Below are 27,646 nucleotides of genomic sequence, written 5' to 3'. Positions count from 1 at the left end.
GCTATAATTCCTAATCCCAAACCTCTTATAAGCACTACCAAAATAACGTCACTAAAATAATCATAAAAAATAAACCGAAAACCATAAATTATATTCAAAACACTTCCATTTCCTTTTATCCTAAAACAAAATTAATGAAACACTTCCTTTATTCCCAAAACAAACAAAACTAATGACATTTCCTTTCATTCCAAAAATAAAACACTTGCATTTACTTTTAAAACAAGAGGGCCACAGTGACTCTATGCCACTCACCTGAACTTGATCATTTGACACTAAATATAGTTTATGTATGCTGCTCTGAATCATAGATGGCAACAATTGTGTTTAATACAAAAAACATGTCAAATTCCCTAATTTGAACAAATTTCATTGAGGAAAGTTTAACATGCTACTGACCATGTCAGTAAGATCAGCAAAGTGGTTCAAAGGAAGAAGGCATTTAGACATTTTTTTATTTTTAGTAGGGATGGCAATGGTTAACCGGTTAACTGGGTATTCGCTCAGTGTTCCAAGTATCGATTACGAAATTTTGTAATCAAGTACTCGAAAACAAAAAAAGAGACTAGAAACACGTCAATTTTAATGCGGCCATCTAAACGGCACCAAAGTGTCTACATCTTTTCGATCAATTATCCAGATTATACAAATTGATGCTCAATGGTCAATAATGACCCCTGCCAGGTAACACGTGTTTGCAAAATCATGGTCGCTGTAAAGTGTAATTATGCCGCTTATTGCAGTACCGCTTATATCATAAACAATTAGAAAATCACACCACACCTGTGTGCAAACATTAAAATTAGCAGTACATCATAAAAAAACATATCCTTTATAATTTAAAATGTAAACCAGTCCAATTTTATGCTGATTTTGCAGTTTGCTCCAGACGTTCAGCTTTGCATTTTATTAGTCACCAATACATAAAATAATAATTACGATCTTAAATAAGCTATTAAAATTTACTCAATTTACAATGGTTTAGCACAAAGTTATTATTTACAACTTTATCCAACAACAAAAAAAATGGTTTTGAGACTTAATATCACTGCTTACAGGAGAAATGGTGAAACAACTAATTATTTAGAATGATCTCCCTTTAATAGTGACAAAATGCTAAATACGGCCAATTCTTGCATATTCTGGTTACAGAAACCACTTTAACGAGTAATTGTGTACTCAATCGAAAAAAAATCGGCATGCACTTCCATCCAAAATTTATAGCTCTAGCAGCCCCTTAAAGGGGCCTAGGTGAGGACCTTATAATGATCCTAAAGACCAAGTCTGATGAATTTCGATCAAGTGGTATTAATTTTTTTTTTTTAGCTCTAGCGCCTCTAAAAGGGGCAAAGCATCACCATTTGAATAAATTTGCGAGAAGACCATACAATGATCCTATAGACCTAAATTGATAAAAATCCATCAAGGGCTTCAGAAGAAGAAGTCATTCAAAGATTTTTTTTATTTTTAGCTCTAGTGCCAAATGCCTACATTTGAACAAAACTGAGAGAGGACCTTGCCTGGATGGTATGGACCAAGTATGAGTAACTCTGACCAATAGTTTCTCAAAAGATATTTAAGTAAATATTGTTGAAATAAGGACACCATACTATCCATCCATACTTATAACTCACTCTGAACCTTTGGTTCTGGGAAGCTAGCAAGTGGGAACACCTGCATTTCCTTTTATCCCCAAAACAAATGAAACACACCCCTTACCTTCATGACTATTATTCTGAAAATTGCCAAAACGCACACATTCCCATGAAATACATTATCTGCTTTTCAGATATACTTACAGATACTAGATTTTCCTGTACAAATGGTGTGAGCAGGTAACTCTTTAGAGAAATCATGATTTCTTCAAAATCTTTTGCATTTATATAGCCATTGTTATCATGGTCAAATTTTCTAAAAGCCTGGAGTGCATGTTCTTCGTTGAAATCCTGAAAAAAAGTATAAAATTTGGTAAATGTAACTTGAAAAATGTCAAACAAAAGGGCCAAGATGGCTTTCAGTCACTCACCTGAGTTTCACAGACTGCTTGAACAATTCCAGTTGAGCATGGAAAATATCAGTGAAATTATTTTTAAAATGGGAAATATCAGTGAAATTATTTTTAAAATGGGAAATATCAAATTATTTTTAAAATGGGCCAATGTATTCTGACAAGAAGAAAATGTGGCCTCTAAAGCATTAACAAGGTGTTTCTAAGATTTGACCTTGTGACCTAGTTTATTAACTCGGGTAACACAGTTTCACATTTGACCTAGATTTTATGAAAAACTTTTAAAATTTTATGAAGATGCCGTAGCAAACGTGGCCTCTCGGGTGTTAACAAGGTTTTCATATTAATTGATTTAAAGCCTAGATATAATTTCAGATGATCCAGTAACGAAAATGTCCAAAATTTATTGAGAGTAACATCTGACCATATTTCATTAAGATTAGGTCAAAATTATGACTTCTAGCAAGTTAACAGTCAAACGGCTGACAACATATAGCAGACACTTGGTGATAACAATCGCTCATCTTGAGCACATCGTGCTCAGTTGTTAACAAGAGTGCCAGACTGTCACAAAATATGCCCATCATCGAACTTGGCCATAATCTAAGAGTGGCTGGGGCAATTTGGGTGGTTATCAAACTTTACCAAGATATTATGCCAACAAACATTGTTCGAAAATAGTGGAATTCGCTCAAACTGTCCTTTCCTCTTTAAAAACTCCTTTGGGGTAATTAATTTACCAACAATCACATGACCACTTGTAGATGCTTGTCGCTTTAAACAAATGTAATTATCTGATATCTAAGTAAGCTTCTAGACGATATTTGTTTTCGTTTTGGTCGGTGATTCGCAACTGCAAAAATGGAGAGGAAAATAAGAAGTTTCTTTGTGCGAAAAAGGCCCGCGGAGACTAAAAATTCTAGCAACACTATGGACAGTGACCTGAAAGAACTCCAGCCAAAAGTCCAAAGAGTCATTGAGTACGTTGGTTCGTATCATACTTCCGAAACCAGAAAGTCCCGGCCTGTCTGAAACGTGAACTTTTATATGAAACCAAACAACAACAAAACAACGTAATAAATTTAGCACATAAAAACAGCCTTTAAATAATTACTAGTGGAACCCGATATTTTGCTAAATGGCACTAGAAAACAAGAGGGCCAAGATGGCCCTAGGTCGCTCACCTAAGAAACACATCATAACAGTGTAAAACATGTTTGACCTAGTGATTTCATGGAAACATATATTCTGACCAATTTTCATTAAGATTGGACCAAAAAATTGGTCTCTTGCGATAAAACAAGCATTTTCTTAGATATGACCTAGTTTTTGACCCTAGATGACCCATGTTTAAACTCCACCTAGATTTTATCAAGGCAATCATTCTGACCAAAATTCATGAAGATCAATTGAAAAATACAGCTTCTATCACATACACAAGTTTTTTCTTTGATTTGACCAAGTGACCTAGTTTTTGACCTCAGATGACCTATAGTCAAATTCGACCTAGATTTCATTAAGCAATCATCCTGACCAAATTTCATAAAAATCAATTGAAAAAACAGTCTCTATCGCATACACAAGATTTTTCTTTAATTTGACCTAGTGACCTAGTTTTTGACCTCAGATAACCCATATTCAAACTCGACCTAGATTTCATCAAGGCAATCACTCTGACCAAATTTCATGAAGATCAATTAAAAAATACATCCTCTATTGCATACACAATGTTTTTCTTCGATCTGACCTAGTGACCTAGTTTTTTACCCCAGATGACCCATTTTCGAACTCAGCCTAGATTTTATCAAGGTAATCATTCTGGCTAAACTTTATGAAGATCAGTTGAAAAATACAGCCTCTATTGCATACACAAGGTTTTTCTTTGATTTGACCTAGTGACCTAGTTTTTGATCCCAGATGACCCATTTTCGAACTTGGTCTGAATTTCATCAAGGTTATGATTCTGACCAAAATTCATGAAGATCAATTGAAAAATACAGCCTCTATTGCATACACAAGGTTTTAACTTGATTTGACCTAGTGACCTAGTTTTTGACCCCAGATGACCAATTTTCGAACTCGGCCTAGATTTCATTAAGGTAATCATTCTGACCAAAATTCATGAAGATCAATTGAAAAATACCGCCTCTATCGCATACACAAGGTTTTTCTTTGATTTGACCTAGTGACATAGTTTTTGACCCGAGATGACCCATTTTCGACCTCGGCCTAGATTTTATCAAGGCAATCATTCTGACCAATATTCATGAAGATCAATTGAAAAATACAGTCTCTATCGCATACACAAGGTTTTTCTTTGATTTGACCTAGTGACCTAGTTTTTGACCCGAGATGACCCATTTTCGAACTCGGCCTAGATTTCATCAAGGTTATCATTCTGACCAATATTCATGAAGATTAATTGAAAAATACAGCCTCTATCGCATACACAAGGTTTTTCTTTGATTTGACCTAGTGACCTAGTTTTTGACCCGAGATGACCCATTTTCGAAGTCGGCCTAGATTCCATCAAGTTTATCATTCTGACCAATATTCATGAAGATTAAATGAAAAATACAGCCTCTATCGCATACACAAGCTAAATGTTGACAGACGACGGACGCCGGACATCGAGCGATCAGAAAAACTCACCTGAGCATTGCTCAGGTGAGCTAACAAGAGGACCATGATGGTCCTGAATCGCTCACCTGTCCCCACATGAACTGAGTATGACATCGTTTTTTCTATTATTTGACATAGTGACCAAGTTTTAGAGCTCATGTGACCTAGATCTCATCAAGATAAAAATTCTGACCAATTTTCATGAAGATCCATTGAAAAAAATGGCCTCTAGAGAGGTCACAAGGTTTTTCTATTATTTGACATAATGAACTAGTTTTTGAAGGCATGTGACCCAGTTTTGTACTTGACCTTGATATCATCAAGGTGAACATTCTCACCAATTTTCATGAAGATCCATTGAAAAATATAGCCTCTATAGAGGTCACAAGGTTTTTCTATTTTTAGACCTACTGACCTAGTTTTTGACCACAGTTGACTCAGTTTCAAACTTGATCTAGATATCATCAACATGAACATTCAGTCCAACTTTCATACAGATCCCATGAAAAATATGGCCTCTAGAGTGGTCACAAGTTTTTTCTATTATTTGACCTACTGACCTAGTTTTTGACCGCATGTGACCCAGTTTCAATCTTGACCTAGATATTATCAAGGTGAACATTCTGACCAATTTTCATGCAGATCCCATGAAAAAACTGGCCTCTACAGAGGTCACAAGGTTTTTCTATTATCTGACCTACTGACCTAGTTTTTGACTGCATATAACCCAGTTTCGAACTTGACCTAGATATCATCAAGATTAAAACAGTCTGACCAATTTTCATGCAGATCCCATGAAAAATATGACCTCTAGAGAGGTCACAAGGTTTTTCTATTATTTGATCTAATGACCTAGTTTTGGACCCCATGGACCTAGTTTCAAACTTGATTTAGGTATCGTCAAGGTAAACATTCTGACCAATTTTCATGCAGATCCATTGAAAAATATGGCCTCTAGGGAGGTCACAAGGATTTTCTATTTTTAGACCTACTGACCTAGTTTTGGACCGCAGTTAACCCAGTTTCGAACTTCACCTAGATATCATCAAGATGAACATTCTGACCAATTTTCATGCAGATCCCATGAAAAATATGGCCTCTACAGAGGTCACAAGGTTTTTCTATTATTTGACCTAATGACCTAGCTTTAGACCGGACGTGACCCAGTTTCAAACTTGACCTAGATATCATCAAGATGAACATTCTGACTAATTTTAATGCAGATCCATTAAAAAAAATGACCTCTAGAGAGGTCACAAGGTTTTTCTATTATTAAACCTACTGACCTAGTTTTGGACCGGACGTGACCCAGTTTCGAACTTGACCTAGATATCATCAAGGTGAACATTCTGACCAATTTTCATGCAGATCCCATGAAAAATATGACCTCTAGAGAAGTCACAAGGATTTTTTATTATTTGACCTACTGACCTAGTTTTTGACTGCAGTTGACCCAGTTTCAAACTTGAACTAGATATCATCAAGATGAACATTCTGACCAATTTTCATGTAGATCCCATGAAAAATACGGCCTCTACAGAGGTCACAAGGTTTTTCTATTATTTGACCTACTGACCTAGTTTTAACGTTTTGACGTTACCCAGTTTCGAACTTGACCTACATATCATCAAGATGAACATTCTGACCAATTTTCATGCAGATCCCATAAAAAATATGACCTCTAGAGAGGTCACAACGATTTTGTATAATTTTACCTACTGACCTAGTTTTTGACCGCAGTTGACCCAGTTTCGAACTTGACCTAGATATTATCAAGATGAACATTCTAATTTTCATGAAGATCCACTGAAAAATATGGCCTCTAGAGAGGTCACAAGGTTTTTCTATTTTTAGACCTACTGTCCTAGTTTTCGACCGCACGTGACACAGTTTCGAACTTGACCTAGATATCATCAAGGTGAACATTCTGACCAACTTTCATAAAGATCCCATGAAAAATGTGACCTCTAGAGTGGTCACAAGCAAAAGTTTACGCACGGACGCACATACGCACGGAAGCTGCGCGATCACAAAAGCTCACCTTGTCACTTTGCGACAGGTGAGCTAAAAATTGCTGGTGGGAAAAAAGTTAAATTCCATCCCTGATTCATCCTAATAAAACAATTCAAATGTCCTATCTAAATAATCTTTATCATTACAAGGTCTTCTCAAATTTTACAGATGTTTTATTATTGGCGTTTATTTAGCTACTTCTGAATGATGTTTGTTTGTTTTGGGTTTTACGCCTTTTTCAACAGTATTTCAGTCATGTTACGGCGGGCAGTTAACCTAACCAGTGTTCCTGAATTCTGTACCAGTACAAACCTGTTCTCCGCAAGTAACTGCCAACTTCCCCACATGAATTATCAGAGGTGGAGGACACAATGTCTTTTATCAAATCGTCATGGAGAATATATGCCCCGCCCGAGGATGGAACTCGCGACCCCGTGATCCGTAGACCAACGCTCTCCCTACTGAGCTAAGCGGGCGGGCTGACTTCTGAATGAAACAGAGCTGACTTGTCTTAGGCAAAAGCAAAGGAAGTAAGGTACCTTTCACTGCCATATATTCATCATCTGCAAGAAAACCTCAATTACATTGTATTTCTATAACTAAACTTACGTGTATAAGCTGTGTAAATTCAGCGTAAGAAATGCGTCTTGATTTGTCCACACCAAAATGTAGTTGTATAAAGTCACAATCAAAGTTAAATGGTATTGTCTTGTGTAGAGTTGTGTGTTTTACTATATCTTCAAACTCCTCTGTAAGCAAAAAGTGACAAAGTTAAATGGTATAGTCTGTGTATTGTTGCAAGTTTTACTTTATCATTAAAATCACCTGTAACTGTGTGGCTGTATGTTTTGAAAGCCTGTATGATTTACTTCAACTTAGCTGTATATATTAAACACATGTCACATTAACAAAGTTCTGTCATCCAAAGTCCATTTCACCCTAGAAACCCCATTACCCACCTCAACTGTTGTTATATGCCTATCTTGTAAAGATGGTGCTCCTGATCTTTTTCTTAAATCTCAATAAACTGCATTTCGTTTTTTTAATCACTCAACTTGTTAGAAAAGAAATCAAAAATGGCGGGAATTTATTTGAATAATTTTTCTAGAAAACTGTAATAATTTTGTAACTTTGTCTCTGGTTTAAAGGTCAGTGTAGAACAGGTTTTCAAGTTTACAGAAACAATATAAAGTTAATATATATAGAACCCAAACATAACAAGATCTGTCGGAGGACAGCAACTCTCGACTATTCAACAGCCTTGTCAATTGAATGAATACAAAAGTCGAAAAAGGGGCATAATTTTGTAAAAAAAACAAGAGCTGTCTCCATAGGATGACACATGCCCCCGATGGCACTTTGAATGAATAGTTCATGGCCGATGTTAGAGTTTAGGACCTTTGACCTATGGACCTGGGTCTTGCGTGCGACACGTCGTCTTACTGTGGTACACATTCATGCCCAATAATTTTAAAACCCATGCATGAATGACAAAGATATGGACCAGACACGAATGCACTATCATGAAAAATGACCTTTAACATCTAAGTGTGACCTTGACCTTTGAGCTACGGACCTGGGTCTTGCGCGCGACACGTCGTCTTACTGTGGTACACATTCATGCCAAGTTATTTGAAAATCCATCCACGGATGACAAAGATCATTGCGGACAGACCGACAGACTGTTAAAAAACTATATGCCTCCCTTCAGGGGCATAAAAAATGGAAAGTGTATGATGTTTCAATCCTTTCCCATAAGTGGATACTGAAATACCAGCTTACATACAAAAACTTAACCAAAAACTGCAGTCGAAAAAAGGGCATAATTTTGAATAAATGCAAAGTAGAGTTATGGGACCTACACAGTGCATGTCAGATAATGACAGTGAACAAGTGTGTGAAGTTTCAATCAATTCTCATTAGTGGATACTGAGATACCAGTTTACATACAAAAATTAACCCAAAAAAACTGCTAAGTCAGAAAAAGGGGCATAATTTTGAAAAAATGCAAAGTAGAGTTAACTGGCCTACACAGTGCATGTCAGATCATGACAGTGAACCAGTGTGTGAAGTTTCAATCCATTCCCATCAGTGGGTACTGAGATACCAGCTTATATACAAAACCTTAACCAAGAATTTCTAAGTCAAAAAAGGGACATAATTTTGTAAATAAGCAAAACAGAGTTATGGAACCTGTGCAATGTAGGTCAGTTTATCACAGTGAATAAGTGTGTGAAGTTTCAATCCATTCCCACAAGCGGTTACTGAGATACCAGCTTACATACAAAACCTTAACCAAGAATTTTCTAAGTCGAAAAGGGGCATAATTTTGTAAAAAAGCAAAACAGAGTTATGGAACCTGTGCAATGTAAGTCATTTTATCACAGTGAATAAGTGTGTGAAGTTTCAATCCATTCCCACAAGCAATTACTGAGATACCAGCTTATATACAAAACCTTAAACAAGAATTTCTAAGTCGAAAAAGGGGCATAATTTTGTAAAAGAGCAAAATAGAGTTATGGAACCTGTGCAGTGTAGGTCAATTTATCACAGTGAATAAGTGTGTGAAGTTTCAATCCATTTCCACAAGTGGTTACTGAGATACCAGCTTACATACAAAACCTTAACCAAATTGGGACGCCGACGCATGGGTGAGTCCAATAGCTCTACTATTCTTTGAATAGTCGAGCTAAAAAAGGATTGAGCATAATAACAGAAAACAGTCTTTGAGATGTCAGCTACATTCCCAGAAAGCACAGAGAGGCCTCATTTTTCATTAAAATGAAAATCTAATGAGAGCTAAGACATGAAAGATCAACATTTACACTTCTGAAATTTTAAGCCGGTTGAAATGTTCATGCCACAGCATATATAGGATTTAAGTAAAGACAAGAAGGCCATAATGAGCTCAATAAGATACTAGTAATGTATCATGGATGATCCAGCATCCAATTCACAAACAAGAGGGTCATGATGACCCTGGATCACTCACCTGAGTAATATGAGCTATATGTTTCAAATGTCAAACTGATGCTAAAATATTAAGAAAGTAGGTCAGTAGGTCACATTCATGGTCACTGAAAGTCAGTTTTAAGATTGATGTGCAAAACTGTATATGTCATCTAAATTTCAAGGCTGTATCTTAAAAAGCAAGAAAGTTGGTGGTCAGTAGGTCAAGGTCACAGTCAAATGACCCCTACTTTGGGTCATCAGGTAATTATAATTAAACAGTCTAGGAAATATGATCAGATAATTTTTGAAGTATTTTTTTCCTATATAACTCATATAACAAGTGACTTTGGGCAGGGCCTCTTTTCACCCCAGGGGCATAATCTGAACAATCTTGGTAGAGGACCACTAGGCAATGTTACATATACCAAATATCAAAGCCTTGAACTTTCAGACAAGCAGATTTTAGAAGTTCTTTTCCTATATGTCTATATAAAACTTGGGACCCCCCGGGACAGGGCCTCTTTTCTCCTAAGGGGCATAATTTGAAAAATTGTGGTAGAGGACCACAAGGCGATGCTACATACCAAATATCAAAGGCCTAGGTCTTGTGGTTTCAGACAAGAAGATTTTTAAATTTCTTTCCTATATAAGTCTATGTAAAACTTGGTAACCCCGGGGTAGGGCCTCTTTTCACCCCAGGAGCGTAATTTGAACAATCTATATAGAGGACCATTAGATGATGTCACATGCCAAAGATTTTAAAAATTTTCCCTATTTAAGTAAACCATGTGACCCCGAGGGCGGGTCCATATTTGACCCTAGGGGGATAATTTGAACAATCTTGATAGAGGACCACTAGATGATGCTATATACCAAATATCAAAGCCCTATGACCTGTGGTTTTGGACAAGAAGATTTTTTAATTTTTTCCTTTCGGTTGCCATGGCAACCAGAGTTCTACAAGGAATTCAATTCTTTGAACAATTTTGAAAGGGGGCCACCCAAGGATCATTCCTATGAAGTTTGGTGTAATTCTGCTCAGTGGTTTTGAAGAAGATTTTTTTTAGAAATTGTTGACGGACGGACGACTGATGACGCACGACGGACATTGAGCGGTCACAAAAGCTAACCATGAGCCTTTGGCTCAGGTGAGCTAAAAATTCACCGAAGCAAAATATTCTTCAAGTTTCATGAAAATTGGAACAAATTCTTGGCAACACAAAACATGAAGCTGTACTAATAGCTCACCTCTAACTTGATCTAGATCAGCGAATAAAACAGCAGCTTACATGCATCAAAATAACGAAATATTTACCAGTCTTTAATTTGTTGGAATAATTCAGCAGTGCCAAATATGCAAGTCAATGCATTTTTCACTTTGTCAAAATGATCATTTTTCATATACATTATTCACTCTGAATAATAATGCAAATACTCTTAATAAACAAGGCAGTCTGCCCTGCCGCTGTTATTGATCATAGTAAAAGGGTTGATGGTATTGGGAGTTCTGCACATCGTCTTGATAAGGTGATCATTTGACCCAAGTTTCATGAAAATCCTTCAAGGGGTTTACAAGATACAGAGTGGACACAAAATGGAAGGCTCAAACCTTTGACCTCGAGTTGTGACCTTGACCTTGAGCCGACATGGCTGACTCATGAGTTCTGCACATCGTATTGACGAGGTGATCATTTGACCCAAGTTTCATGAAAATCCTTCAAAGGGTTTAAGTTATATAGAGTGGACACAATTGTTACGGATGGACAGAAATATGGACGGATAGATGGAAACCATTCCTATAACCACCACCACTTGTGGCGGGGGATTAATAATTTAACGTGGTTGTAACTGTTTACAGTTACTTATGCCATTTTATGACTTCCACATTTTTGGAAACTGCAATAATATGGCCATAACCTGAACATGGAATCATTTGTGTGAACCTGTTTCTCGAGACAAAAATGACACTTCATTAATGATATAAGGTTTTAAAACTGTTACATATATGACCCATTTTTTGGTCAGTTGTAGAAATATGTTCCAAGGGGAAAGATGGTACCTGCCACTTACAACCTTTTAAACACTGCATATTATGTGACATGGGACACAACAATTATATAGTCAACAGGTCAAAAGAAGCAGATACGACCTTTCAGTATTGCCAACTGTGAAAATGTGTATATAAAATTTCTCAAATAACTTCAACTCAATAAATATATGACAGTTGTTACTGTCAGTATTTAAATGCATTAGCTACCAGGTTACCATATAGACACGAACAGTTTAGGTGACAATTCTGTAAAACAAAATCAATTATTGTTTTCAGTATTCTCAAAAGTACCATTTTCCGCTCACAATTTTTTGTTTCTGGGAAAATTTGATGCATACACGTATCACATGATACAAAAGTTAACTTACTAAAGTTTAAGAAGCCACTTCCATTGCGATCATAGATCTGGAAAGATAGCCTGTACATGGCATCAGGTAGGGAAAGCAGATGCTCAAATGCCTGGAACTCTGTAAAGGAGATTTTGCTGCAACAAGAACAATTGTAATCAACTGTAAAATATTCTACACAGGCTAAATGAAACCAGTAGGTTAAAGTGTATTTTGAAATTGTTCAATTTCTGTCTAATGCTTACTGCAAGCCAGTATTTGCAAACAAATGCTAGTGTTCTTGTTAATACAAAAAGACAAGAAATTCAACTTATAAACATAAATCTAATGGGAATTTCTTTTATAGAGAGAAAGTTTTGTTTTGTTGTTCAACGAATCCATAAAATCCCAAAGTCAATCTACCACATACATTCATTCTGTGGCAGAGTAGTTAAAGTCACAGGCTTAAAATCCCTTGCTACTCCACTTTGCAGGTTTAAATGCTGCTAGAGATGTCATGTGAGGAAGCCATTCAACTGGTTGTAGGTTTATGGTCCTATACAGGGGCTCATCCCTGTCTGAAATGATGCCCAGAGGGACATGAGTGGTCTTCCTCTAGTAGTGGACTACCATTAAAAAGCTTGTAAGTTTTCATATTACCTAAACTGTGTTGGAGCTGCTGTTGCTTAGCTTAACTAGAGCTATCACTAAAGGTGATGAATGTACCCCCCACATGCACTGACACAGTACATTGCAATTTGACGCACACAAGATTGCATAATTATGTGGACTGTATGTATATAGACTGTATGTATACAGTAAAGTAACAAAAAACAAAGTCCCATAACTATGCAGAATATTTATCTAAAAGAACCTAACATGCACCATGCACAACTAGGGTTGGTACTGATCACTCGTGTGAAGTTTCATTAAACTGTGTGCAAGGGTTCGGAAGATTAGGCGCGCACAAGATTGCATATGCAGACTGTATGTACACAGTATGTTAACAAGAAACAAAGTCCCATAACTCTGCAATTTTTGTCGATGAAAGAACCTAGCATGCCCCATGCACAACTACTGTTGTTACTGATCACTTGTGTGAAGTTTCATTAAATTGTGTCAAGGGGATGAGGAGAGAATGATGGTGTGCACAAGATTGTGTCTATGTATATAGTATAGTTACAAAAAACAAAGTCCCGTAACTCTGCAAATTTTTTTTCTGAAAGAACCTAACATGCCCAATGCACAACTGTTGTTACTGATCACTTGTGTGAAGTTTCATTAAATTGTGTCAAGGTGATGAGAAGAGATGGTGCACACAAGATTGTGTCTATGTACATAGTATAGTAACAAAAAACAAAGTCCCGTAACTCTGCAATTTTTTTTTCTGAAAGAACCTAACATGCCCCATGCACAACTACTGTTGTTACTGATCACTTGTGTGAAGTTTCATTAAATTGTGTCAAGGGGATGAGGAGAGATGGTGCGCACAAGATTGTGTCTACGGATGGACAGACAGACTGACGGACAGACAACCTGAAACCAGTATACCCCCCCTTACAACTTTGTTGTCGGGGGGTACAATAAAATGCTTAATGGATAGTTTATTAGCATCATCATATCCAATGTTTAAGATTTCTGATTCAAACTTGAATGTACCAGTAATGATGCCTTTCTCTACTTGACATTAGAATCAACAGCATTAAAAGACTTACTACTAACTGAGATCCCTATTTCCTGAACACTATTCCTCTATGTTAGTTAAAAAGAATTTAAGACAAGTATACATGTCCTCATTTCAAAATAGGGATGAAAATCTATGTTCACTCCAACTCAACAGGACCATCAAAATTTGTTAAAGTTATCTACAGTTGGAGCCATAGAACAATATATGTAGGAATTTTGCTGAGACCTGGGTGATGAGTTCAAGTGAAGGGCGGTGTTTGAATTATCCCAGTCCAAGGGAACAAATTTATACTGTATTTGGATTCCAAAGAATGAGTAACTGTCTAGCTACCATTCACTGACAGCAAGAAATATAAAACATGTGTATGTCTTACCCATCTCGGCTTGTATCGATACTGCTGCCGAAAAGCTGCAGTGTGTACTCATTATAGTCCTTGGTGTCTAACAACTGCAGAAATCTCTGAATGAAGTCCGGATATGTCATAAACTTCTCATCTCCTTCAGTCACGCTGGCATACTACAAAATATATTATTACCATATATCAAAAATTTGTACAAAACAGAATACAGACAAAATCACTGTGCTCATTTACCAAGGTGAACACAATTCTATCTTAATATTTCTGAAACATACACTAATTTTCAAGGTGAAAATGCACATAGTTAAATATCCCCTTAAAAAATTGTACTTTTGCCTGTTTGTAACATTCAAAGTTTTATTAAACAAATCAAAGGGCGATTTCATCCCACTTGGCCAAATAAAGCAAAGTCAATTTTTATCTTAAGGGAATTTATCCTACATCTGTAAAACAAATCATACACAAATTGATTTACATTATATTCTCTCTTCTGTAGTCAACATGTATGATGTAAATATGGTATTAAACAAATACTATGTCATGTATATGTGTCTATATTATGTGACAAGCACAACATTTTGAGAAAGATGAAAGTAACCAGGCAAATGTAGCAAATTATTAATTCTACAGTGCTAACCATCTATGGAATAACTTGATTACCATAGCTTCATGTTATGTCTTCAATAATAAACAAGAAAGAAAAGACAGAAAACAAGCTTTAAACTGAAAATGCCTGAGCTAAAATATGCTTAATTGTTTTCCCCCAGCCTATTTAGGCATAAAACATGTATAACACGCAAAATGCTTGAAGTCATAGCAGACCTCTGGTATGCAAGAATGACTGTTACACAAACACACATTAAAAACACCTTTAGAAAAGTCTGAGGAAAACATTGAAATTTGATATACAAGTGTCTTCAATTACAAGCCTTCTGACAGGAAACCTATACTGTATAAGTAAGCATTACACCACAAGTTTACCTTATTGAAAATAGTTCTCAAATGCTCAGAGTCTGCACGCATCAATCCTTCTTCCTGCAAAGGAAAACAATAAAAGAATTAATAACATATATACATTGAAAACAATTCAAAATTTTAACAAGCGCCATGGAAATTCCATGAAAACCAGGCTTTTCAAGTATTTTTTTATATGCTTTCTTACAGTGACATTGACCTAAAAGTGACCTTGATCCTGGTGACCTTAAAAAAGATCCCCTAGACTTTCTGTGCTACATACATATTAACATGTTCCATCACAATATCTCCATGATCTCGTTCTCATCAAAAAATATTTACGTCTAAATCAGTCCTTGTCATGTTTGACTTGTAAACATTTACAAAATTTCTGTTTTATATATACCCGTTGAATGAAACATTCACCTTTCAAACAATCAGTCTTACTGTAAAAAACAAGAAGTTAGTGTCTACCTGCCTGTTAACATTAAATCTCTCTTTTTTCTGTAAACAGAGTGCCCTAATTTTTTGGTACAGAACTATACTGTATTTGAAGGCTGAAGCGCTCAATTTGATTTGATTGAAATGTTCCATTTCGCAATGGAATCGTATTAAACAGTGCCAGACATAGCACTGAATGTCAAAACAGTCTGAACTTTGTGAAAATGTTACAGAAAAAGACCTTGCATTTGTAATATTTTTCCTTCTTGATTAATTTGAGAAAAAAATGCATTTACGACAGTGGGTCCCTGTTACAGAAGGAAACTAGAGAGGTCACAAGGTTTTTCTATTATTTGACCTATTAACCTAGTTTTTTAAGGCACGTGACCCAGTTTCAAACTTGACCTAGATATCATCAAGGTGAACATTCTGACCAATTGTCATGAAGATCCATTCAAGGGTATGGCCTCTAGAGAGGTCACAAGGTTTTTCTATTTCAAGACCTACTGACCTAGTTTTTGATCGCAGTTGACCCAGTTTCAAACTTGACCTAGATATCATCAAGATAAACATTCAGACCAACTTTCATACAGATCCTATGAAAAATATGGCCTCTAGAGAGGTCACAGCGTTTTTTCATTATTTGACCTACTGACCTACTTTTTGATGGCACGTGACCCACTTTCGAATTTGACTTAGATATCATCAAGGTGAACATTCTGACCAATTTTTATGGAGATCCATTCACAAGTATGGCCTCTAGAGAGGTCACAAGGTTTTTCTATTATTTGACCTACTGACCTAGTTTTTGATGGCACGTGACCCAGTTTCAAACTTGACCTAGATATCATCAAGATGAACATTCAGACCAACTTTCATACAGATCCCATGGAAAATATGGCCTCTAGTTAGGTCACAAGGTTTTTCTATTATTTGACCTACTGACCTAGTTTTTGATGGCATGTGACCCACTTTCGAACTTGACTTAGATATCATCAAGGTGAACATTCTGACAAATTTTCATGAAGATTTCATGAAATATATGGCCTCTAGAGAGGTCACAAGGTTTTTCTATTTTTAGACCTACTGACCTAGTTTTTGACCGCACGTGACCCAGTTTCGAACTTGACCTAGATATCATCAAGATGAACATTCAGACCAACTTTCACACAGATCCCATGAAAAATATGGCCTTTAGAGAGGTCACAAGGTTTTTCTATTATTTGACCTACTGACCTAGTTTTTGAAGGCACATGACCCAGTTTCGAACTTGACCTAGATATCATCAAGGTGAACGTTCTGACCAACTTTCATGAAGATCTTTTGAAATATATGGCCTCTAGAGAGGTCACAAGGTTTTTCTATTTTTAGACCTACTGACCTAGTTTTTGACCGCACGTGACCGAGTTTCAAACTTGACCTAGATATCATCAAGATGAACATTCTGACCAACTTTCATGAAGATCCATTGAAAATTATGGCCTCTAGAGAGGTCACAAGGTTTTTCTATTTTTAGACCTACTGACCTAGTTTTTGACGGCACGTGACCCAGTTTCGAACTTGACCTAGATATCATCAAGGTGAACATTCTGACCAACTTTCATAAAGATCCCATGAAAAATGTGACCTCTAGAGTGGTCACAAGCAAAAGTTTACGGACGCACGCACGGACGCACGGACGGACGACGGACACCGCGCGATCACAAAAGCTCACCTTGTCACTTTGTGACAGGTGAGCTAAAAAGCCATCCAGAGTCAAGACAATTCCAAAATTCTTAAATTACAATATTTGAACACCAAAAAATCATTTTTTCAGCTCACAATTCATAATTCTGATATGTCCGAAAGATTGCGGAATAATACTAATTTCACTTTAGTAATGATTTGATTTGATCAGACTTGATCATAAGACTCCCTGCTTGAATTAAAACAACTAAGTATTAAATCCATAAAATTATAATATTTGAAATAAAATTTTAAAACTTTGCACTTTCTAGCATCCTCTAGGGCATGTTCTGCTACATAACTGAATTTGATTTTCTTTCTAATGTCACAATATGATCATAGTAAAAATTTGTTTTACCCAAGCGGAAACTGGCAGGTATTCCAAAATGCAGCTCTCTAATTAGTCAAGTTAGAATTCCTGATGTTATGTCAAAATTCTGAATACTGGTAAATGACATTGATATAAACAGGGACTGCATGACATAATGTTGCTTAATTATTACAGAAATTCACATTCATCCATCAGACTCAGAGGTCTGATATTGTCCAGAGATGAAGCTTTGATTTTATTCTTTTGTCTATTTAGTTTAATGAAAGAAAATGTAAACAATTGTGCGAACACTGGTTATCTGAGAACCATTAAGACTCAAGCTTTAAGTAAATATTGATTAAATCTTATTTGATAGTTCATTTTCAACAAAATTAAAGATGCAAATAACCCTCAATATCTAGAAAAATGTGGTATAAAGTACCCTCTTATAACCCCCAACAGCTTGTCTAGAGGAGTGAGGTAAGGATCTGTACCCTAGACGCTTTCATGATGTTCACAGTTTGATCCCGGTAGACAATAATAGTCGATCTTTAATTAGTATCAGAATATCTACGATTTTTAAAAAAAAAAATTATCAAAATATTATTAAATTTATTATGATATTAATTTTGTTTAAAAGAAAATACACCACTCGATCTTTTACAGAACGCAAAGAGCTATAAAAATAAATAGATTGGCAACTTGAAAGGCATATAGAGCAAATCTCGCCAACCTCCCGTGACAAAAAAACGAGATCTCGTTTACCAGAAGTGGCGCTTTCTCCACGCTCCATTTTGTATGCGAAAGCAATTATTCATCGGTAAAATAATTATCACCGTATGACCACACTTCTTTCGATGGCAAAAACAACCCCGTGTACTTCGTGTCTTAAGACCATTTCACATTAAACTAATTTTGTTTTAGAAGCTAACATGTATTTTAAATGTAGTTTTAAAGGTACAAATTGTAACTCCATGCTCGCCGATGTTTGTTTTAAGTAAGATAACGCCGAATCACGCTCTGACACGAGCTCACGCGAGATTACAGCCAGTTGCCATTCTGTGTATTTTATACTTCTTTGCAGAACGTAATGGCAGTCTCAGATTTTAGTGATGACAGTCAGCGCGAAGAGTAGTTTCCCTTTACCAAAATGGTGCAAATCGTAAACAAAGTTATTTTGAAGTTGGAAAATTGTCTACACCGGATTCGTCTACACCTGTGTATAATAAGCACCCACGATTCGGGGGTGGGCCCAGATGTAAAAAGAAAAAAGATTATACACGAGTATCAACGGTTCGTTCAGTAATATAATGAATGTATAATGACATTTATTAAAATATTCAGATTTGCACCAGAATTTGTTGGGTAAATTATTCAATACAATCTTTATGGTATTTCTAATCAAGAAAGTTATACATGTTATAGTTCTTAAATAGTATGTTATTCTTTGAAGGCAATGAAAATTCCCCCTTTTGGCCAAAATGACGCGAAAAATCCCCTGCCTGAGGGCTGCAGACCCCTTCCCCCAAAGTAGAGTGAGGGCCCTGATGTATTTGACGGTACCATAATCCTAGCCACTGCCCTTTTTAAATTAAAATTTAACCCACTTCAAACGTTAAGTCAGTTGACTCGGAAAGCGTAACTGTTGCTATCAAGGACCTGCAAGCGTCGGTGATGATGTAATTCGTAACATGAATAGGGAAACAATTTATGGAATGGAAAGAGGAGCAGTTTTTAAACAGGTTAACTGACGATAATGCATGTAAATGTTCACCTTGTGAGCTTCACATTCGACCTTTGTAGCAAACGGCCATTTTGCAGAGAAACGGGCAAGGTATTTTTCCTGAAACAAAAATAAATATAATTTCAGGTTATAATGAATTGCTGCTAACATATAACAATTCAATATGATGAAAACTGAGTAAAGACCACTGAAATTATGATATGGCAAAACAAACCCTTATGGAGGCCGCCATTTTCCTTGTCATGCACCAAAATGCATTTGATTGGGCAAAACTAGGGGTGAAGGTCATTTCTGTCATGATAAACATAAAACTGAAAGTAGAAAGGCTCGTTTTTAAAAATGCATGCGCGTGATCTTATTGTTATAAGCTCGGTTCAACATACTTTTCACTCATCCGTTCTTATTGTTAAAAGCGGGTATCGTAGACCCTAACTTTTTCATTCAGAGTCAGTTTCGCTCACGAATGCTAGACATTTCGACCCCAAGACGTTTCAACCCCAAGGCACTTCGACCCCAAAATTGAATTTCCTTGAACATTCCGACCCCAAAGACAAATTTCGACCCTATGACGTATCGACCCCTCAGAAATATCTTGACTTTATGTTGTGTTTTGATCCAATTTTACTTTGACTTTGTTGTGGACTTTGCTCCACAGCGCAGTAGGCCTACATACTATGACGTTCAATCTTTGAAAGAGTTATTTGAAAAAGTTTCAGTCCGAAATATTTTATCGTTTTTATCAAAAAATCTGACATTTCATATTTTTATTCAGATCTTTTGCAATATTATTATGTTTGCAGCTGATATTTTAACTCGTACGTATATTTTTACATAAATGATTTTAGATATGCTTTACATTTATACATATTAGGCGTAAAAATATTGTTTCCGGCTGACCTACCCTAAATTTTTGGCCCGACCCTAAATGTTTTTATGGCCTTGGAGAATACGTTTTTTAACTTTTTAACAAAATGTTGCAAAACTGCACTTTTATGCTTTAAACATGGCCTGTGAAGTTAGAAATCAATTAACTTACGGATGCTCTAAAGGCATAACCCTAGCTCTTATTTGTATTCATTTTTTTGACACAAAAATAATTTCCGAAAAGTCTCCCTTAATAAAAAAAAAATTCCAAAAAAAGAAAAAAAATCGGACCTACCTACCCAATTTTTTTTGAGCATGTTACCGGAAACAGAGAGTTTTTTAGGCTAAACTGATTTTAGATATGCTTTACATTTTTACGTGCTTTACATTTTTACATAAATGATTTTAGATATGCTTTACATTTTTACATAAAAGATTTAAGGTATGCTTTACAATTGGCGTTTTCGATAACTTCTTCTCGGCGATATATGACCATTTTGTGTCGATTCGCTGTAAAACCCAACTCACTCACTACTTTGACTTTGTTTCTGAGGACAATTATGATTTTAAAAACACAACTTAGGGAATATGCATATTGTAAGTTTGTAACGTGTCGCGGGGTTTGTAGTAATATGTACTGGCAGACGAGTTAATATAATTAACCAAGTATAATAAAAAAAACTTCGCAATTTGTGACGGCCTGAATATTTAATGACTTATTTATGATCATCACATGGCTATATGAAAATATTTATTGATAAAAATAATGGAAACACGCTATTTCTTTTCACTTTGTGTTGGTAAGCCTGAGATAACTTGCCTGAGGTACTCACAGACACTTAAGGGGTCAGCACCCCTCCCCTCCCAACCCGCACCTGCCAACCTTTTAAAAGAAACTGAGCACATGTCTCGATCAACGACTTCTGTTACAATTTCAACACGTTTAAAAAAAAATCCCATATTTTATTGAATTGATAGTAAATGGTATAATTTTTAAAAGATGCTGAATTTGTAACAAAACATATTCAATATTTGTGATATGTGCTCAGTGTGTTTTAAAATACTAAGAATATTGGCTGATATTTGGCAGGGGAGGGGAGGGGGGCTTGACCTCCAAGTGACTGTGAGGTACTGAGCAATAAGTCAAACAAAAGTATTCAGATGACCAGGGCAGTTACTTAGTAAATCTCCAGAAAACTACCTGTTGTGAGGATGGACACTATCGTTCCTTATATCTGAGTGTATTATCAAGAAGCCAACAGTTATTTACCATGGGGAAATACACATAGGGGTTGGTACGAACAAGGTTTAGCTTCTGTCTGTTTATATAGGGAAGACACGACAGCGGTACTAGTAGTGGTGATACCAAGGTATTTAAAGAATGTCACGGTTCAACTGGGGTGTCATAAATATAAAAGTTATGGCAGGTATGATGGCCTTTTCCGAATATCATTGCCTGAGTGTTTCATATATTTATTTTTAACCCCCACCTCTGATAATAGTTTACAAGATCGTCAAGCATCGATTGAAGGGCATCGGGTGATTTTGCCAAAAGCATCTGATCGTGAACATCAAGTAACAGGAAATATTGTAGTTCATTTCAAAGAAGTATAAAATACATTTATTTTTATAGCTCTTTGTTCATTTTCAGTAAAAATATCAGCCACGTTTGAGTAAATATTCTGAGAAATGTTGTTTACGAAAAACATAAAGAGGAGAGAGGAGCTGGGATCCCCTTGTTTTAACCCGATATTTGAAGTAAAAAAGTCGGACGTCTGGGAGTTGAACCGTACACAAGACTTAACAACCGTGTACATTGATTTCAAAGCTTGTACTAATTTTACTAAATAGATACAAATCAAATGAAAATATCGATTGTTTGATTTAATGCTGACCACATGCGACTTTTACAAACTTGACTTATATACAATACAATGACTAATACGTAGTATACCATAACAAAATGGCATTGAGCAGCTGCGTTATCATGGTTACTGGTGCATGAGTTAAGACATTTTACAAGTAGGCTGGTTTATCTCTACTTAGATACAATATGATTTTTTTTCAGAGGTTTACCACAGGATTTCAAAATGTCAAGAAAAAATGTTAGATATATTTTTGTTTCAACATTGAAAAATAAACGGAGGAACAAAGTACAAAAAAAACTAAGAAAAGACAAACAGAAAGCAATGATAATTAGATAAAAGACAAAAAAAACTTCATTCTCCTCTAAAGACTGTCACAACGCCAATCAAACATAAGAGACCTTCAGCTCCTTGTTCTAGTGCCAAAAAGACCGACAGAGAAACAACTGATTCATACGCCGGCGAAATATAAAGACAGGTTTGAAAAGGAGTTCTTAAAAATAGGATCTGATTTATAAATTATTAAGGTCTGGAATATATAAAACAAATTTTGGAGGGGATTTTTTTTCAAAGCATGGGAAAACCAAACTTTTGAACAGGAGAATTGGGCCGAGGTGAATCTATCTGACATACTCATGACTTACAACAAAAACACTAAATTTTTAAGCAGTACAAAATTCTGCAACCCGTTCTCCCAAAGAAAAAAAGGAGACACAAAAGCAAACGAACAAATAAAACCGAAACCATTCGCATCTCCTACTCCTACGCATCCGGAAACACAGTGCATTTTCTATTGACGATGTGTTTGTTACGTTTGCGGTTCAAGATTAAACAATCAAAGCGATTTAAAAGTGTTTTTTTGTTGTTGTTGTTGTTGTCTTTATCACAAGACGAAAATGCTGTAACAATTTTGAAACTGAAGCACGTGTAACCAGTACATTTTAAGAACTTGCATGACGTATGGAAAATTGTTTGCGATTATTTTTGAGTTAGAAGACCTAACACCTCTTTCTTTCGAAATATTGTTATAATACTATCATTTGCTGTAAATATGGAATATTTTTACAGCTTGCTAGCTTTGTATGGAGAAATACGCACCCGATATGTATGTAACCAGGTTGGATTATTTACATAATCAAGTACTAGTTATCTCCCTTGGACCATCATTGGCAATTCTCCCGCCTTTTATTGTTGTTGTAAGCGTCACGTGAGATCAGTCCCTAGTCAGCTGTAGAGAAGGACGGACATGTTGAATTGGTTCCTCTGTTTGATTAATTATCGCTTTAATGGTCATTGTTACAGGTTAGGAATGCTTTGCTCTTGTTTTTATTCGTTTAAATATAGACTGCAAGATTATTTCTGGTGTTTTATAAGTAATGAAATATTGGGAATACATGTAATTGTACATGTATATAGTTTTCAAGATGGCGGCATTTTTAACTTTCTTACTTTCTATAATCCTATTCTTAAACCTAATTAATACATATGCAGTAACAATAAAGGATCACAGTCTATGGTACTTAGTTGCACTCGTTGTTACTCTAATTTGCAGCATAACAGCACCTTCACGAGAGTGTGTGTTGGACAGTGTACGTAGCAGTTGTAGAGACGGTGTGTGTGTTGATTCGATCCACAATCGGTATGTAAAATGTTGTATTTATTACATATGATTGAAAAAGCTTATTTAAGGTAATGCTTGGATTGGCTACTTGATCATGTACATTGTATACTTTTAGAGTTATTATGAAATACGCATAATAATATGTTGTAAATATATGTATGAAACCAGATGCCTGATACGGAGTCGAACCTGATTTTTTTCTTGTGAGTGTTATATTTAAATTTGGTGTAATACTCCCTGTCGGAGTATGATATTGAATAAGGAATAATCGTCTCTAATGCTGTCCAGATTGCTATTGTTTTAATTCATATTGCCACTCATGTATATATATAAGTTCATAAGTATTTAGTGTAATTTATTGTTTACTTTCAGGGTCACAGCATTGTCGATACTTACGATACTTGTATCAACATTTCGGTGTACCCTGCAACCTTACGCTATAAACTGTGAAGTAAATATGAATAAAATGATGAACTGTACCAGTGTTGTGGTTCAAGCATATTAGCTGTAATTATAGTTATAAGTAGAAGAACCCAAAGGGTAACATTTGGCGCCCAACATGGGACCACGCACTGGAAGGTCTGTTGGGGACGCCGGAACTATCTACATGTGACGAGTGCTGAAATATTAGATCAGGACACTTATGTTATTTTTGAAAGTGCTTTATTCAGATTCATTATCCAAAGTTAGTTAATAAACTTAATTGACTGGAAACATTTGTGTATACCGTTAACGAACAGTTTGGAACTTTCAGTTCATTTCTCAGACGCTGAATAAATTTTTTGAATACAGTTCAGAACCTTGCGGACTAACTCACATAATTTCTTGAGGTGGACTAAGTTCAATGATTTGGAGAGCCTTGACTCATTATTAAGAGAACTTACAATAAACAGTGTATAACACTAGTTACGCGGTGATATTCTAGTGCAATTAAGACAGTGATGTTTAAGAGATAGAAATTTTTAGGAAGTTTGGACAGTGATGCTTGAAATCTTGCATACTATAATTAATAATGCCTTTTACGGAAATGGAACTCTAAGATTATTACCAAGCTTCCAACAGAATTTCACGAAATCTTACTTCCGCAATTTCGGGGATACACATACAGTCGATGATTACCAGCCAGTGGGAACAGAGCGGACCAGTCTACAGAAGACCAGGATGACAGACTTTTAACTTTTTACAATTTTATCATAGGACTTTGTCAGTAGTTTCTTTCAAAATTTTAAGACATTGTGAAATAGACGTTTAGAGCTAGACTAGCTCCAGTGCTGAAAAGTGACACTATAAACCTTGTGCAGAACCAAGTTGGACAATTTTATATCAAGTGGCCAGTCAATAGACACTCAAATATTATAGTCAGGATCGATTCAGTGGTTATGACAGTATAAAAGTATCAACAGAGAGCGTGAGTAAAATATTTTGTTACAAAATACACAGAAATTGCAGTAACAGTATCTGATATTCCATTAAGATAATATGTCACACCTTTCTGACATTTAATAAGTCTGTATACACCTAGGCATTTGTATTTTTTACTGCAGTTTTTGGTATTTTGACTGTGTGCCCATCATTGTAAGCCTGAAAGGAAAATTCACTTGCATGCTTCACATCCCTTCCAAGCATTGGTGAAGGTTTCAAAAAAAAAAAAAAAAAAAAAAAATTATAGGTGAAGGTTCTACACTAATTGACCCAAGTTTAATTGAGCATCTATACTCTCATTAATTTCATAAACTACAGATTAATACTATAGTGCTGCTATCTTGAAAGCTATAAAGTGCTTCCAAATTCATACTTTTTACATTATTAATTCTTAAGGCAGTTCTCGGTGTCTGTTCATTAAAATTATTCCTTGCAGTCTATCACTTTATTTACTTGGCCCAGAGGAATTTGCCCATTTCATTTATACTCAGAGTTGTTAATTGGTTGGCATTCATCAGTTGGCTGTTATTTATCTGTCTATTTACTCCTCAGACCATAATTTAGCCATTCTACAATTCTCAGGCCTGTAATACCTGTTTTCATCCATCAAGTGTATGTGAACAGCATTTGTTTTGATAAACAGCTGATTTCATGTCAATTTGACCTTTGCCCTGTGGTTTCATAGTAAAACACACTGTTCAAGACTTTTCATTGGTTGACTGGTATATGACCTTGATGACATCACAGACAAGTACTCTGTTGTAGCTATTCTTAGTTGTATAAGTTCTATTTTTAGGTACAAGTATTGTGTAGGAAAACCTTAGTTATACATGTAGAGTAGAAGTAAAACAACTGTTCTTTTGCAGATATTAGAACATAGACCAGGAGGATATTATCAGTTCCCAAAGATGTCATATTTTTATGGGGATGAAAACAAAGGAGATGTCACATGGCAGACTTTTCGATTTGAGATTGAATCACTGATCACTGAAGGAATTTTTTCAGAAGAGCAGTTGCTCTTAGGAATTAGGAGGGCAGTTAAAGGTACGTCAAGTGATATCGTTAGAAGATTAGGTACAGGAGTGACAGTCAGGGAAATAATAAAGAAGTTAGACAGTACCTATGGCAACATAGAAAGCAAGGAATCTATTATGCAGAAATTTTATTCCTGCACTCAAGGAAAAGATAGCATCAATACTTATGCGTCTAGGTTGGAAGAGATATATGCTCAGGCCATTACATTAGGAGCTATACCTAGAGGTAGTGATCAGATTCTGAAACAGGTATTATACCAAGGATTGAACATGGACCTCAAGCATATTGCCCAATATAAGAACGACATCATTACGGACTATGATCGTTTCAAGACAGAGTTGAGGAAATTGGAATCTGAGATGAAGACTTCTGAACTTAACATGAAAACTTGTCATGCAGCTCTAAAGAAAGAGGAAGAGAAATCAGAAATTACTGAATTAAAGGAAATCGTCAAACAGTTGCATGAGAGGATAGACCAATTACAAGAAAGAGATTCAGAGCAGCAGCATCAGTACCATCAATCGAGATACGGTTTCGAAGGTCGAAGATTTCATAGAGGTTTTAATGCAAGGTTTAGGATGAACCGAGGTAGAGGACGTGGTGATAATCAATATAGACCAACTCGACCGATAGGAACAAACACATTTAGGGGAGCTTGTCACAGATGTAATGAGAGGGGTCATATGGCCAGAGATTGTACCAGGACCATTGACAATAAATCTAGAAAAGATTTAAAAGAATAAGTGCTCTTATTGGGGGGTCAAATCAGAGCACTGAGTCATCTAAAGATCCCAAATTAGTTGGCGAAACCAATGAAGCAAATATTACTATCGCAGATATTCCAACCACTGCTTTACTAGATACTGGGAGTTGTGTTAGCGTAATTTCAGAGAGATTTTTTGAAGAACATCTGAAAGAATTCACAGATATTCAACCCCTTCAAGAAATTATTTATATAGAATGTGCAGACGGCCAAAAGCTGCCATATTTAGGATTTGTTGAAGTAGATTTAATGATAGAAAATGGCCTTCCGACTTCCCCCAAACACACTTGTTTATTTCTAGTGGTGCCTGACACCAATTACTCTGCAAAGACACCTGTAATTCTTGGTACCAATATACTTTCTGAATTATTGCAGGAGTGCAAGTCTATTTCAGGAGAACAATTTTTACAGAAAGCTCAACTACACGTTCCATGGTATCTTTGTTTCAGAACAATGGTCATTAGAGAAAAGACACTTCATCAAAATAATAACAGATTGGCAATTGTGAGGAGTGCTACGGCACATAACGTTACACTTGGACCAAACAAATCAGTTACCATCCTAGCATACACAGATAAAGAAATGGATTATCCTGATACTACAGCAATGCTACAGGAAACTGAGGATGCGTCAATGCCTGCATACATAGACGTCACACCTGGACTTGTCAAATTCAGTCGCAACAATAAGAATACATTCAACGTCACGCTAACAAACTTAACAACAAACACTGCTGTCATATCTCCCAAGGAAATCTTGTGTGAACTTCAGCCAGTGGAGGTAACAGATGAAGTAATAGACAGGATAGAAGAAGAAGAACTTGAAAAGAAGAGAAGGCAGATTGTTGAGGACTTGCTCATTGATGAAGATCATATACTTGAACCTG

The 27,646-nt window shown here is 36.0% G+C and overlaps 1 protein-coding gene across 3 annotated transcripts in view; it reads right to left on the bottom strand.

Annotated features, from left to right (window-relative positions):
- LOC123561078 (electrogenic aspartate/glutamate antiporter SLC25A13, mitochondrial-like) overlaps positions 1 to 19,443 on the bottom strand; it is a 71,737-nt gene extending 52,294 nt beyond the window's left edge. For 2 of the 3 annotated variants that reach the window (XM_053516550.1, XM_053516551.1), the window contains exons 1-7: positions 19,405 to 19,437; positions 19,221 to 19,289; positions 14,998 to 15,051; positions 14,032 to 14,174; positions 12,014 to 12,129; positions 7,253 to 7,392; positions 1,800 to 1,946 (exon numbers count right to left, since the gene is read on the bottom strand). In XM_053516550.1, coding sequence (XP_053372525.1) covers positions 1,800 to 1,946; positions 7,253 to 7,392; positions 12,014 to 12,129; positions 14,032 to 14,174; positions 14,998 to 15,051; positions 19,221 to 19,289; positions 19,405 to 19,434 — 699 coding nt within the window. In that variant the 5' untranslated portion in view covers positions 19,435 to 19,437. Of the gene's footprint in view, positions 1 to 1,799; positions 1,947 to 7,252; positions 7,393 to 12,013; positions 12,130 to 14,031; positions 14,175 to 14,997; positions 15,052 to 19,220; positions 19,290 to 19,404 lie in introns of all 3 variants that reach the window. The other variant, XM_053516552.1, reaches the window with a different exon arrangement.
- Between the last annotated feature and the right edge of the window lie 8,203 nt (positions 19,444 to 27,646).

The sequence above is a fragment of the Mercenaria mercenaria genome, chromosome 10 (genome assembly GCF_021730395.1).
Source record: "Mercenaria mercenaria strain notata chromosome 10, MADL_Memer_1, whole genome shotgun sequence".
Taxonomy (NCBI): Eukaryota; Metazoa; Mollusca; class Bivalvia; order Venerida; family Veneridae; genus Mercenaria; species Mercenaria mercenaria.
The sequence above is the reverse complement of the archived record's forward strand: the minus strand, read 5'-3'. Positions and strand labels throughout refer to the sequence as shown.